The sequence below is a fragment of the Oculina patagonica genome, chromosome 14 (assembly GCF_052425735.1).
Source record: "Oculina patagonica isolate OP01 chromosome 14, crgOcupat, whole genome shotgun sequence".
NCBI classification, from domain to species: Eukaryota; Metazoa; Cnidaria; class Anthozoa; order Scleractinia; family Oculinidae; genus Oculina; species Oculina patagonica.
Genome location: NC_135771.1, coordinates 15,177,195 through 15,191,365, shown reverse-complemented (window position 1 = coordinate 15,191,365; position 14,171 = coordinate 15,177,195). Strand labels below are relative to the sequence as shown.

Here is a 14,171-nt window from a genome sequence, read left to right as displayed (position 1 = left end):
TCCAGGTTTGCCTGTATGACATTACAAACAACAAAGATCAACAAACAGACAGATTAACATAGGTAAAATCTTTATATTATTTGCCTGCTGATTTGAAACTGAGGGAGAATTTTCCGTCAGAAGAATGGAAACAGGCTAACGTAATCCTTTGACATAACGTTACAATGGGGATTATTGTATCCAAAGATAATCAAAAACGAACGAAGAAAGTTCAACAAACTGCCGCAGTGGTTTCAGCCTTGAAGTTGGCATCTAAAGAGTCAAAAGGTAAAGACAGTCCCACAGCTAGTCAAACTCTTGCAACTCCAACAGCTTCACACGAAACGAAAGATAATAAGTTGTCTCTTCAAGATCATGATTTGGAAAGGGAACAGATGCCAAACTTGAATTATGACAAGTCATCTATAAGCTATGGCCTCCCTGAGTTGGACCCATCAGATTCCCTTGGTTACAAGAGCGGAACGACAGGATACTGGGACAAAACAGACAAGGCTATTGTCAGTATTCCATACTTTGGGGCTTGGAAACATAGGGTATGTACAGTGAATAGATCTAATCTTGGTATACTGACATCCTAAAAACCGGCTGCTTAGGAGATGAGGGGATCAGATCAGAATATCACAAATCGACCACACTTTTTCCATAGTCTACACTCTTATAGACTAGAAATGATAGTATAATGTTTAAAACTCAAGTGAAACCACGAGCCATTTCATTAGGCGATTGGATTTACTGCAAAGTTTTGGACATTTTATGGTCCAAGAGTGGAGACCACGATCGAGAAAATGTGGTTAAATTATATTATATAATAACCCTAAAAATTTACCAGTGACCTAGATGGAAAATCCGTGCAAAATCGAGCGTGCATGTGACAGCTTGTAAGATTGCACTTTTTGCACTTGATGCCTTCAAGGCCATTTTTTGGATGTTATGCAATGCTGGGAGGATGTTATGCAATGCTGGGAGGAGCATTGCGTGACATCCCAAAAGAAAAACTGGCTGCAAAGGAGACTACTGACAAATGTGTGGCAAATTTCATTTCAAATGTTTCAGTTGGCATTTCACAACTCACCAGATTCTGTTTTTGGAAAAGTCGTGACAATTTCCAAATTTTATGAAATTTGCCTCACAATGTGTTACCAATACATCATTTTCATCTCAACCAATAAGCATGGGAGAATTCTCTCCGTTATTTAAATATTAAGTAAAATGCAATCCAGAGGCCCAATTTAAAAGAGGGGGCAGGGACCGCAGAGCCGGAGGAGGCTGGGGGGGGGGGCTTTAGCCCCCCCCCCCCTAATATTTCTATAAAAATATCAGCCTACTACACTTGTAAGAGAAGAGTTTCTAAAGCCCCCCACTTCAAATCACTAGTCAGCTCGCAATTATGGACAGTAGAATTTGTATTTGGAAGATGATTGGCATCAGCCAAAAATGCAACTGTTGATTGAGAAGAGTTTGCATGTTATTGAAAAGTGCAGTAAATGGTCAAACATATTAATCTAATTAGTATACATTAAGTGCCACTGTCGAGGTGTTCCAGCCTTCCCTCCCACCTTCTCCATTTTTTTCTGACTTCTCTGTCCCTCCTCCTCCTCTCCCCCCCTCTCCTTCCACCCCAACTCACACACACCCCCTCCCATCACCAACTCTACATCACCACCAACTTTTTCACTTCCTTCGTCCACCTCACTCATCCCCTCCAACTTCCCTAATTCATACAATCCTCTCTCCTCTCCTCTCCATCTCCCACCTCTCCCCGTACCCCCCCCTCACCACCCCATCTCCGCCACTCCCTCTCACACTTCCCCCATTCCATCCTCCTCCCACTCCTCCATTTAACCTTACTCCGCCAAACTAGTGGCCAACATGGCTCATTTAACCCTACCCGCCTTCACACCTTCGATAACTACTCAACAAGTGCCTCACACTACACCCACAACCTCTATAAACACTACTCCTCAAAAACAGCATACTTCACACTCTACACAACAAACATCCTATCAGTCACCACTCCTCTCACCCCTCAACAAACCTGCTACACTAACCTCACCACCTACCCCTCCACCTCCCCTACCGCCCTCACCATCACTAATCCCTCACTCCCCTCACTCTCGCTACCCCACACTCACTAACACAAAAATCACTCACCGCCTTCTCCCCGCGCCCCCCCCCTGGCCCCCCCGCCGCGGGCTGCCCTCCTCGCTGCCCCTGCTTCCGGCCGCCTCTCCGTTCCGGGCCCTGCCGCGGCGGCGGGGCCTTTGGCTAGTGGGGGGGTGAGGGGGAGCGGCCTCTCCCCGCTCTCCGCCCCCCCCCTCTGTGGGGGCCGTGCCCGCCTTCCGGCTGGTCCTGCGCCCCTGTGCCTCCGTCTGCGCCGTCTCGCCCGTCGCGGGGGGTCCTCCGCCTCCCCTCCTGGGGCGCCGCCTTGCATGGCGGGACTGGCGGCTTAGCGTCTGTTGGGGACTGTCTTCTGCCAGTGGCGATCAGCGGCCGTGGCTCCGGCCCTGGTGGCCGGGGGGTGCGACCGGTCACGGGACGGGGCAGGGTGCTCTCCTCTCTTCTCGCTCGCGGTGTGCTGCGTCGCCGGTCCCCCATTCTCGACACTCCTGAGTCCTGTTGCATGGGTGGGTCGGCACTGTCTCGTCGCCTCTCATCCATTTATGAGAGCATTTGTGTCACAGCTACAAGGAGATGTCAGGTTGTGTGATACGTGCACTCTCCTCATTTTCGGGTTTGGGCTTGGGACCACCCCTGGAACTTGAAAGTAGTCAGACCCATGCTTTTGTCTCTCGGCCACTCTGCGTAAGTTGAGGCCCGACTCCAGGTCTGAACACTTCTCTTGGCACTTAAGTTTGATGGACCAGATAAATTTGTAGACAAAAGACATCTTGTAAAATATTGATGTAATCACATAAAACAATGACATAACTATTAAAGTATGGTATAGAAAAAAAATGCATTCAAGAAAGGGAGTGCATAAAATTAAAAAAAAAGACTTTTCAGTAGGCAGGATTGGCTATGGCTCAATCCAGAATACAGCTTATTCACTAACTTACATAGCCAGTTTTTGCCATAAACTCAGTCTATACCATTCTGAAAATTTTTGAATAGTAAGGTTGAAATCAATAAAGTTTTAATTAATGCAACAAATGATTAATTTTAAAATATGTTAATTATGGTTAAAGTGGACACACAGGCTGAAATCTAAAATAAATCCTTAAATCTAGTACCAAGGACCAAGAATATCACAGCAGATCAAAGTGCAAGCATAAACTCCTGAGATGTATTGCCAATTTAGAAATCAGGTGTGTGAATTTAAATTGTGTTTTATGTTTCTAAATATTAAATCTGTTTAAGAAAACAATTAACATTTAACAAAAAGATTCCTCAAAATTTAAATTACTGGTATATACTAACAGAAATTTATAAGAGGTGAAAACCCTTATGGGTTTCTGATGTTAACTTAATACTCAAACTGAAAAAAATATATTAATAATACAGCTATCGAGCTATCGAGTCTTTAAAACTGTAGTACATGTACATATAAGTGGCACCATAGTTTGTTAATAACATTACTATATACATAATTTGTTACTGTAAAAGTTTCTGTTTTAATTTCAACTTTTATAATGTTAAAACCTTAAGTTTTCTTTATTTTATTACTAACTGTTATTAGCTCACATGCTTCTTTGCCTTGTAAGTGTGCATCTGTTCAGTAATTTTATTTTGTTGCTGATTACAAGTGGATATTAACTGTGTAAGTGTTAGTTTTGAAAAGATGTGATATACCAATTAACACAATAGAGTGTTTCATCACATTTCTACACACTGAGAAGAGAGTTAAAATAAGACGCATGTAGCAAAGTATTTTTGACAGACTTCGAAGTGTTTGGAAATGTGATGAAACACTCCTTTCTTTGAGTGTTTGATATATCTTCTCAATCGAAACTAAACCAACCAAGAAAACGGGAAAAAAATCATAAAAATCTACACTAATGAAGATCACATTATCCAAATCACTGCCGTGGTACTGATTTCCTTTGTTTAAACTGGGTGAATTATTAATGAGTTTGAGAATGTACCGGTATGTATATAAAACTAATTGAATATAAAAACAGTTTTTGTTCATTGAATGACCTTAATTGGTCAACTTACTTTTCTGTGTGAAATTACCAGGTAGAGAATGAGGAACTGTGTACCATATGCGGTGTTTATACTGGAGTAGAAGTCCACCCTTGTCGTGTCTGCTGCAAAGTATTTCACGAACTCTGCTTAAAGAAGAAAGGCAAGTTGTATGACCGTACAGAGCTGGAGGCCTTCAGGAAAGCTAATACAGAGAAAGGATGGAGCTGTCATGACTGTGTGAGTGTTATAAAGAAATTATAACTTTCTCTCAGTGATAGTCTACTCTATATTGTTGGAATTAAAAATCAATTTCGATCAACTCTCATTGCATTCTCGGATATAAGACGCCAGTTGGCGTTACCCATTTGCCAGCTAAGACTAGAATGAGACTTATAGAGGTGTCTGTTAAGAGAGAGTTGACTGAAGTTCATGTTACAGTTTACACTGACAAATATGAATTTTTTTTCAACAGGAAAGTGTGACAACACTTCTAACTGATGAGGAAATGCAACAACTGATAGAAAATTTTGATAAACTAGATGTTAACCAAGGTACTTACATAAACATGCTTATTGTTATTTGTAATAGTTATGATTCATTTAATGATGTGTGATTGCCATGACAAACATCTGAAGAAGGAAACAGTCGACTGCATGGGCTAACTCTATGGACTCTCACTGACCAAATATCTATTGTAATCAAAGGCTTGTTGATAAACAAGGAAAGAGGCGAGTCCAAGTCTCGGTCTCGGACTTGCCTTTGTCCTTGTTAACTCAAAACTGTCAGATGGATCTGGATTTTGATTAAAAGGCTTGACCATACTCTATCACTTTTTTCTAACAAAATTAAGCAATTGTGTGACAAGAAAAATACATTATTCTTTTGTTCTTGTTGTAAGTGCAATTACTAGACCTAAGAAGCCCCATGTGCAGCAGTGTTTTAACTTAAAAATGTGTTTTCAAGGTATTGATTGAAAATCAACACCAAAGGAGCAAAATAAAATGTTTTATTATATTATTTTAATATTATTTTAATACGAGATATAACTTTAATTTAAAAGCCATTAACAAGACAGAAAAAATTGGATACAGACCCGTCAAAAAATCAGTTTGGACCTGAACATTTTTGTAGAGAAACAGTCAAGTGTTTGCAGAGACCTCGGCGCCTATGACACCTATGATCCCACAAAAACTGGACTGTTTCTCTACAAAATGATCAGGTGTGGACTTATTTTTGAACGGGTCTGTACCCAATTTTTTGTGCCTTGTAAATGGTCTTTTGGCTTACCCACAGGTTTGTTTATTGAAGCTGCAGAGTTCGTACAGGTCATAGAAACCAGGAAAGTCATGGAATTATAGAATTTCATTTTCCAGGCCTGGAAAGTCATGGAATTTAAGTTTAAGGGTCGTGGAAGTCATGGAAAATTGTATTGATTGTACAAAATAAATTAGGCAGGTTATTTTTTGTGAAGAAAAGAGTAAAAACATACCCAAAATCCAGATAATTTTTGAAAATTTCCAAGAAAAATGGTCAAACTTTGGTCATGGAAAACTTTGAAAAGTCATGGAAAAGGTCATGGAATTTCAAATGCTCAAAAGAGTACGAACCCTGAGCTGCTTTTTTCTGAATTAAGTCCTTGTATACTGACCATTCGGCATTCCATTAAATTCTTTTCAGACACACAGATAAATGAGGATGAGTATGTTCGATACAAAACATCTCAGTATAAGGATATACACAATGAGAACATGCCAGCCTATATGGAAGAGGAGGCTCGGAATGAGGTACTACAACCTGTTAAATAATGAAAAAAGAAAAGAAAAATGATGACGATAGAAGTGCCATTTTGTGCATAGCCCTTCTTCACTGTGAGGCTGAATGCAAATATCTCTGTACACTCACTTAACTTAAATGTTGCGATCAACAGTCAACAAAGATGTTTCTGGTGGTCTCCAAACATTTTCAAGAGTGAGGGGAGGGGGTGGGGTGTGTGGTGCACTTCTTACAAATGCCACCCTATTTCCAGACCAAAATGTGGAATGTTCCCTACCTCATTACAGACCTGCTACCCAAATCGCTTCCCTATTTCAGACTAAAGCTCCTATCCAGGAACTCCAAGAATTATACGCACTAGTTGCTTACCAAAGTGCACAAACCAGAATCTATTTCAGACCAAAGCGGCTTGATATAAGGAAGTAGCCTCCACCCCCCTCTCGGAGGGGAGGGGGGAGAGGGGGTTGAATACATGAAATACTGATCGGCATATATAACCATGCTTTTAAGTGGAGATTCTCCTTCTATTCCTTAAAGTTCAGCTTATTATTCCAATTTAACACGCTGTGATTGCTGATTCAACCGAATCCATGACTGCTTTTTTCAACTTGTTATTCCTGTGTAAGTTGAGAGTAAGAGACATATCCTATAGGCAGGTCCATTATAAGATAAGATAAGATAAGATAACTTTATTTATACACGATTTTTCCATCAGTCAAAATTGCAATACTATGGGATTTGTTGGACCAGTCATCAATGGTTTGCTTCTTATTTAGTTAATCGAACACAGATTTGTCATATTAATTCTTGTAAGTCAACTCCGAAATGTCTAAGATGTGGTGTTTCCCAGGGAACAATTTTGGGACCTCTTCTGTTTTTGATATATATTAATGACTTACCACACTGTCTGACATATTCGGAACCCAGAATGTACGCAGATGATACTAGCCTAACACTTGCTAGCACTGACATTGAGCATATAAATTATCGCCTTAATCACGATCCGAGAAATGTGTACGAATGGCTGTCTGCTAACAAGCAGACAGCCATTCTAACAGCACATCTAACAGTTTTACAAATGGGTTGTTTCTAGTTTAAACAAATGGACAAGGATCAAACTGGCACAATTGATTGGTGGGAATTCCTTAACCATGAAGCCCTGAAAATTATCAGTGCAAACAGGAGTAAGGTGAGGAAAATATGATTGTGATTGTCTGACTTGTCCGTCCGTACTCTTGCACTGCAAGTGCGTTATTAAACTGAGCTGTGATTTGTAGTCATGCATACAGAAATATTTACTGGTCAGTCAACTACAGAAGTACCAATCCTCCCGGGCAATAAATGTTGTGGCTTTTGCTCACGTATTATCCCTGAAGTGGGGCATTTGAAATTTTACCACTGCCCAAGAGAGTCAAGGGCTCCGTTTAGGAAGGAATTGAAAGAATGGGAGAAAGAAATTTCTAAAACACCACAAAAAGACTCGAAACTGACATAAACCTGATACATACAGTAAAATAACAAAAGTAAGTTTAAAGTCTCGTTGTTAAAATCTCGTTGCATCTGATTTAAGACTCTACAATGTGGAATGTAGACAGTGGACGTTTTGATGAATCGTTCATGATTTTCAAATTCAAATTCTCTACTTACAAGATAAATTACGGCAAAAGCTTTATAGTTTTAATAATTTCCATACAAACTCTATATAATATTATACGCAATATCTGCTAGCTCATAACATGTGATTGGGCTGCCTGTGACATAACTTGTAACGGCTGTATAAACTCCCACACAGCAGGACGCATAATCTCTTTCTTACTTATTTCAATAAATCTCTTCTTATTTGACTCGCCCTACAAACGTTTAAAAATACAATACAACTTGTCAGTTTTACCAAGCCGTACTTTTTGTTTTGGCATATCAGGCGAGTTTGGTCGACTTGATATCGCTGACTAGCTTCAGTCATCGTATATGCATTATGGAATCTGAACGTTCGTTATTTTCCAGCAAGAAACTCTTTCCGAGGATTTAAGACATCTGAAAACAACTGAAAAGGATAAATTTCGCGCGGAAAATTCAGTTGACCAGATTGTCGGAAAAAGTGCTTTTAAGCAACGTGAATTGTTGTGACGACCTGTTTGTAAAAAGAAACTGTTGTGAAGTTGATAAGATAAAATATGCGTAATGTTCACTCTGATTTGAGCGATTTGTGTTTTGTACAGTTTCAGCTGGTGAGAATGCTATCCCCTCTTGAGATACAAAAGGCAAGAGATATTTTCCATGCATTTGACAAAGACGAAGATGGGTACATCAATTCATACGAGGTAGCCATGGGATTTACTCGCTGGTTTGGAAACTTGCGAGTATTTGACCAAGATCAAAGGTCGCGGTAAGTCGGATAAACAAAAACCTCCATTTGGCGCGAAAATATGAACTGTTCGCTTCCCGGAATAGACGATGTCCAAGAACAAATATCCGTGGATATCTTTGATGCTAACTGGAGGCTCAAACTGTTTCAAAAACGTCAAAGAAATTCTTTCGGCGTTTTAAAATATTAAAAATAAAGTTACCAAAGAGATTTCATAGCATGGTACCAAAAGTTTTGCTTTCAATGAGAGAAAAATGGATTTGAAATTATCTATACATTTCAGTTGAAACGGACTTTTCACGCCAGTTTAAAACAAAATGGTGCGCGTTTCAAACATTTTTACGAGGTTTGACTTAAATTTTGACGAGAATGCTTTAGAGTTTAATCACGGGGTCACTAAGACAAATGAGTTTTAGTGAAGTGTTTCAAATAGTATGTAAAATGTTACCGTGCTATGAGTGGGTTTTGGTAGTTAATATTTGCACTTATTGCTCTCGAACTTTCAGCGGAATCCGTTTAAGTGCTATTCAATTAAACAATTAACTGAACGTACAACGCATTTTTTTTATAAATTGCGAATTTCGTTGGCAGGATATCATTCTTTGTTTGGGCCTTTTTGCTTTTTTGAATTGGAACAGTGCTTATGCATCTCGAGGATTAGGAAAAACATATTTCTACAGCACACTCGTGTTTCTTTCTAACAAGATTACTAAATTGTTTATTAGGAGTGGAAGTAGCTCATTTGGAAGAGCCCTTGATCCTAAGGATGTCTCTGGACACATTGATCGCCACTCCAGAATATTCATGGACGCAGATACTGACCGCAACAGGTACTGAATTGAACTTCACGTTCTTAGGGGCTGCTTACGTGATTACCGGGTATCGTTCCATATGTTGATGGAATGAACTCGTCCCGCAATGAACGTCGTTCCGGTATCATGTAAACAGCCCCTAACATGCAATGTACCACACGACAAGTATCTGCTCTATCTTATACCAGTCTTGAATTGATACAACCTGTTAATGACACTCACGACCCACGCGATCGTAAAAGAATGGATTACGAACGTGCAGTTGGTCAGGGGAATTACATATAAATAGCTTGAGTTTTTTTCACCTGGAAGTGCCCACCAAGATTGTACAACAAAAAATATATAGAGGGGGGGGGGGGGTACTACATATGTATACAAAAAAACACGAAAAGAGAATATAGAGAGAGGTGGCGGCGGCAGTGGGAGTAGTAGCAACATAGCTGTGGTGGGATAAGTCTGTGTCCGAGCCAAGTGGCCCATACAGTCGGAGCTTGTCCCGGTTTCCGTAGCATTAAGCGACTAGAAGTATTGCTACTCCCCCTTGCATGGGATGCTAGTCCATCACCCCCGAGCAGTATAGATCGTTTTCACGTGACGTCACGGCGGCCATGTTGGTGGACCAGAACAATAGACTTTCTCTTTGTTGGGAACTAAATTATATTTTTATGCAAATTCTGTGCAAACATTTTGAATTGTTTGGTCCACTAATATGACCGCCTTGTCACGTGAGTGAAAACCGTCTATACCTGGGTGGCGAGAGGCACTGTGAGAGTAAAGTGTTTTGCCCAAGTACACAACGTAGCGCCCCGGCCAGGGCTCGAACCCGGGCCGTTCGACTCGGAGTCGTGCGCGCTAACCATAGTGGTACTGGCTATAGTAATAATAGTAACAGCAGAAGTAACGGACAAGGCAGGGCAGGCATAATGAGGGAAAAGAAGAGAACGCAAAAGAGCAGCATCAGTACCCATAGAGCCAGGATCTGCCCTTCAAGGATAGAATTGTACATGTACCGTGCCAACAACAGCAACAAAGTAATAGTAGTATTAGTAGTTAAAGCAGCAGCAGCGGCAGCATAGCAGTAGTAGTTGCAGTAGTAGCAATAGCACAAGCTTCAGAAGTATTAGCAGCAGTAGCCGCTGTAGAAGAATTAGTCGGGGTTATAAATATTGGTATCCTTAAAACCTCTTTATTTCTTTTTTTCGTTTCCAGGTTGGTTTCTTGGGACGAGTACTTAAGAGAACAGGCTCTGTATATCCTGGCAGCAAGACCAAATAATTAGAATTGGTTACACCTGGATCGTAGAGCCTCGCCCTATTTCCCCCGCTCGCTTTTCGCCTTCTCCGACTACATGTAATAACAACACGCTACGTTTTAGCAGGCCACCTTCACACTGATTGCTTGGAATTCAACATTGAGACGGGAGAATGTCTACATATTTGTTTGAAAAAGAGTTTTGAAATGAAAAATATGCAATAAAATCAATGTGCTTGTAAACCCTGCTCTGTGTAACGACCGCACTAACTTGAACAGTTTGGTTTCCCTTGACCTAATCCCGGGGGGGGTACTCCCTATAATGGCCTATACGGGGAGGCTCCGCCCGAAAGGGGTACCCTTTTCAGGCTTCAGGTATATTAAAGGGTAGGGATTTCACGCGTTTAAGTATATGAAAGGGTATGGAAATATGTCATTTGGCTATTTAAAAGGGCCTTTAATTAAAATATTTCGAACAGACGCAATTTTTGGCTGTATTATTTTAATTTGTTAAGCGCTACATAAAAATGACAAGAAAACGTCCTATTTTAAGTCCATGCCATGTCTCTTAGGTATATGAAAGGGGTACCTTTTTTCAGTTATAGGTATACGAAAGGGGTACAATTTCTGTTAAAAATGGTATATAAAAGGGTAAGGGGTTAGAACTTGGGGCGGAGCCTCCCCGTATAAAACTTTTTGGAGTACCCCCCCCGGGGACCTAATTTTAACTCCTGCTATCTCGAACTGTGATAGTTAAATCAGAATTAATACGGTGTCGTTAAAATAAGTTACATACGACAACTTATTGATGTACATTTCAAGCATGAGCAATCACAGTCGTGGTTGATACCAACACACTAAGTTAGAGACTACGTGAACTTCGTTATTAACCCTTAAAATACCACGCTTCTGTGATTTTTTCAGCCGTTTTCTGGGCTTAGGCAATCTTTTGAATTTCATGATGGCATATAAGAAGCTTAAGTAATTAATATGTGCTGTTTCAAAACACTGAGGGCTCAAACTTTCATTGTGACGTCAGTATTCAGCCGTTGCGTCTTTGATAAGCGAGCACACGGGCTCGAATCTGGCAAAATTTTCGTTTATAAGTGTTTTTCCGAGTCATTTTCCACTGCAGAAGCCCCCAGGCTGGCATCATTAAGCTAGAATGGTGGGTAGAGGCAAACTTCTGAAAGAAACCAGAGGTGAGAGATGATTTGACGATGATTAGAACGCCAAAAACATTTGTATCGGAACATGGCGATTTATGAATGAAATTGTCTCTCTGGCCGTTCTGTGGATGGATTCCGAGACCTGCCAAGGCAATTTGGACAACTTTTGACTTCCAAAGAATGCAGTCGGTGCAGTATTTTGCCGGTAGGATTGGGTGGCTCGACACTTATAAAAAACCTATGAAATAGAGGTAGGTGGACTTGCATTTCGCTTCGCCGACAAGGCAGTTTTACCCAGACATTCCTTTCGGTCACCAATAAGGAAATTGCAGGTTTGCAAGCATTGCTGTAATCGAATGGTGATTGCTCAGTCTGCTGAAAGATTTTTGAGAATTTTTCTTGGTGAGCGGAAAGGAATAGGCTCGAGGTTTGCTGCAAATGTACACTTTTGGATTCAGAATTAATTTTTCATTAAAAAAAAACTGAAAGCGAAGATGTATGTTTTTGTTGTTGTTCTATGGAGTAAAAAACGGGCATTTTCGGATTTGCTTCAGAAAAAAACAGCCATATACAACGGAAATCTAGAACTGTAGTCAGTTAGTTGGCTTTTAAAGCTATGAAAATTATCACTTTGCCATAACAAGGGATCATTACTCTCATGTGTCCAGATATGCGAAGGCTGCAGATTTTTTAATCACTGCTGGTATTTTCTACGCAAATATGCGTTGTTGGTAGTTTAGGGGTTAAAGTTGCGACTTTACGGTAATATCATGTCAGTACAGAACGATTTTTGTGTGGCTTACATTAATTTGACCTAGTTTTATCCTAATTTACAAATTTACTAATTTTAATTAACCTAACTTACTATGCCGTGAGCGGGAATTTTTGTTGGTAGGTTTACAACTATAACTTTATTGACTTTATCTTCAGCTTGAAGATTTCAGTTCCACAGGACTACAACAGAATACACTTAATAACTAAACATTAACATTAACAAGCTAACAACTAACTCTTGGTCGTGAGGGAAAAATTCTCCTCAAGTTCTTTTAGTGATTCATTATAACAGTTAAAATATCACAGATAAAGTGGGCGCTTAGATTCAAGATATTTTCATCGCACATAGCTAAGACATATATAAAAAGTGCCTTATAATTCAAAAATTTAAAACTGTTATTTATTGAAAAGAGGCGATCTAAGAAGACACCTCTAAGATGAGAAAATGATGAGTGGGTGCATTTCATCAACAAATGGAACTCGTCACCAATAGATGACTTACAGAATGGGCAAAGTCTCTCATCTCGAGGTATCTTCTTGTATCGACCTGATTCAATAGGCAGTTGATAACTAGAAATCCGCATTTTGGTTATCGCCACTCTTTGATTGACATTTTTTATTATCCTTAGATAAGGTTCAAACCTAACTTCGTTTTTTATTTCGCCGTAAAGACTTAATTTGTTTCCAATTGAAGGATCTAATTTATCCTTATTTATATTTTTCAACCAATGAACCTGAAATTGTTTTGAAAGATTATTTTTAAACAACCTTAACAGGTTGGGTATTTTACTTCTTTCAAAAGTTGAAAAATCTATTGTCATCACATCTAATTTAGTAAAACGCAAAAGGTGTTTAATAGTGGTAAACCAAGAGTGCTTACCAGTGTTATCCAATTGAATGTTTGTCTCAAGAGCACTACTTAACATTTTGTTTTCTGAGAATGTAAGAAGTCTCAAAAAGTATTTAAAAATTGTACTATAAATAAGGAGGTGAAGGGGAAAGCGTCCAAGATCTCCTTTTACTGCGAGGTTACTTGCTTTGGAGTGAACCCCTAGAGCCATTTTGCATACTTTATTATGCATAGTTTCGGGGATTATTCGTTCATCAAAAACTTTGGAAACAAATTTATTGTAATTACCCCCAAACAATTTTAAAAAAACAACCCCAAATTTCACAGTTGTACAAAAGGATTGGCTGTATAAGAGAATCGAAAAGCTTAAGAATTGTTGTGACAGAGGCACCAGTGTAAATGTTTATCTCTGATAGGAAACTATATAAAGACCTTGTAGCTTTATTATACAGCTTCTTCTGTGCCAGTGAGAAAGAGCCAGAGATTGTGAAAACAATCCCTAGATAGACGTAGCTATCAGTTATTTGTAATGGTTGTTTACCAAGCTTGAATTCACCTCTGAGTACTTTGCCACTTTTGTTAAAAATAATGACCTTAGTCTTCTTGATATTGATTTTCATTTGCCATTTCTTAACGTAACTATTTAATCTATCAAGGCACTTCTGTAAACCGCTTTCCGATTGAGAAAGAGAACTAAATCATCTGCGTACAGTAAGCAACTAATTTGGCAATCTATCATATGCAGAGGTTCACAACTAGAATCAAACAGATCAACAATGTCGTTTATAAACAAGTTAAACAATGTTGGGCTCAGGTTGCAACCCTGCTTAACTCCTATAAGAGGTTGAAAAAAGGAACTAAGTCCATGCTTAACTTTGACCGCAGAAACAACTCTATCGTACATGTTTTTTAGTAAAAAAATTATTTTTTGAGAAATTCCATATTTCATCAGTTTATAGAACAGCCCATTTCTCCATATTGTGTCATACGCCTTTTGAAAGTCGATAAAGCAAGCGTATACTTTTTTACCGTTTTTTGTATATAGGTCAATG

The 14,171-nt window shown here is 39.5% G+C and overlaps 1 protein-coding gene across 3 annotated transcripts; it reads left to right on the top strand.

Annotated features, from left to right (window-relative positions):
- Positions 1-22: 22 nt before the first annotated feature.
- LOC144638015 (PHD finger protein 24-like) lies at positions 23-10,569 on the top strand. 3 transcript variants are annotated; one of them, XM_078497118.1, is made up of 9 exons: positions 394-533; positions 3,186-3,305; positions 4,177-4,362; positions 4,598-4,676; positions 5,803-5,909; positions 6,992-7,087; positions 8,118-8,284; positions 8,989-9,093; positions 10,285-10,569. In XM_078497118.1, the coding sequence occupies exons 2-9, from the start codon at positions 3,282-3,284 to the stop codon at positions 10,352-10,354; spliced, it is 834 nt and encodes a 277-aa protein (XP_078353244.1). In that variant the 5' UTR covers positions 394-533; positions 3,186-3,281; the 3' UTR covers positions 10,355-10,569. The 3 variants fall into 3 exon arrangements, with proteins under 3 accessions (XP_078353242.1, XP_078353244.1, XP_078353243.1); XM_078497117.1 differs by having other exon boundaries at positions 405-533; positions 3,235-3,305; XM_078497116.1 differs by lacking the exon at positions 3,186-3,305 and having other exon boundaries at positions 23-533.
- The last annotated feature ends 3,602 nt before the right edge of the window (positions 10,570-14,171 follow it).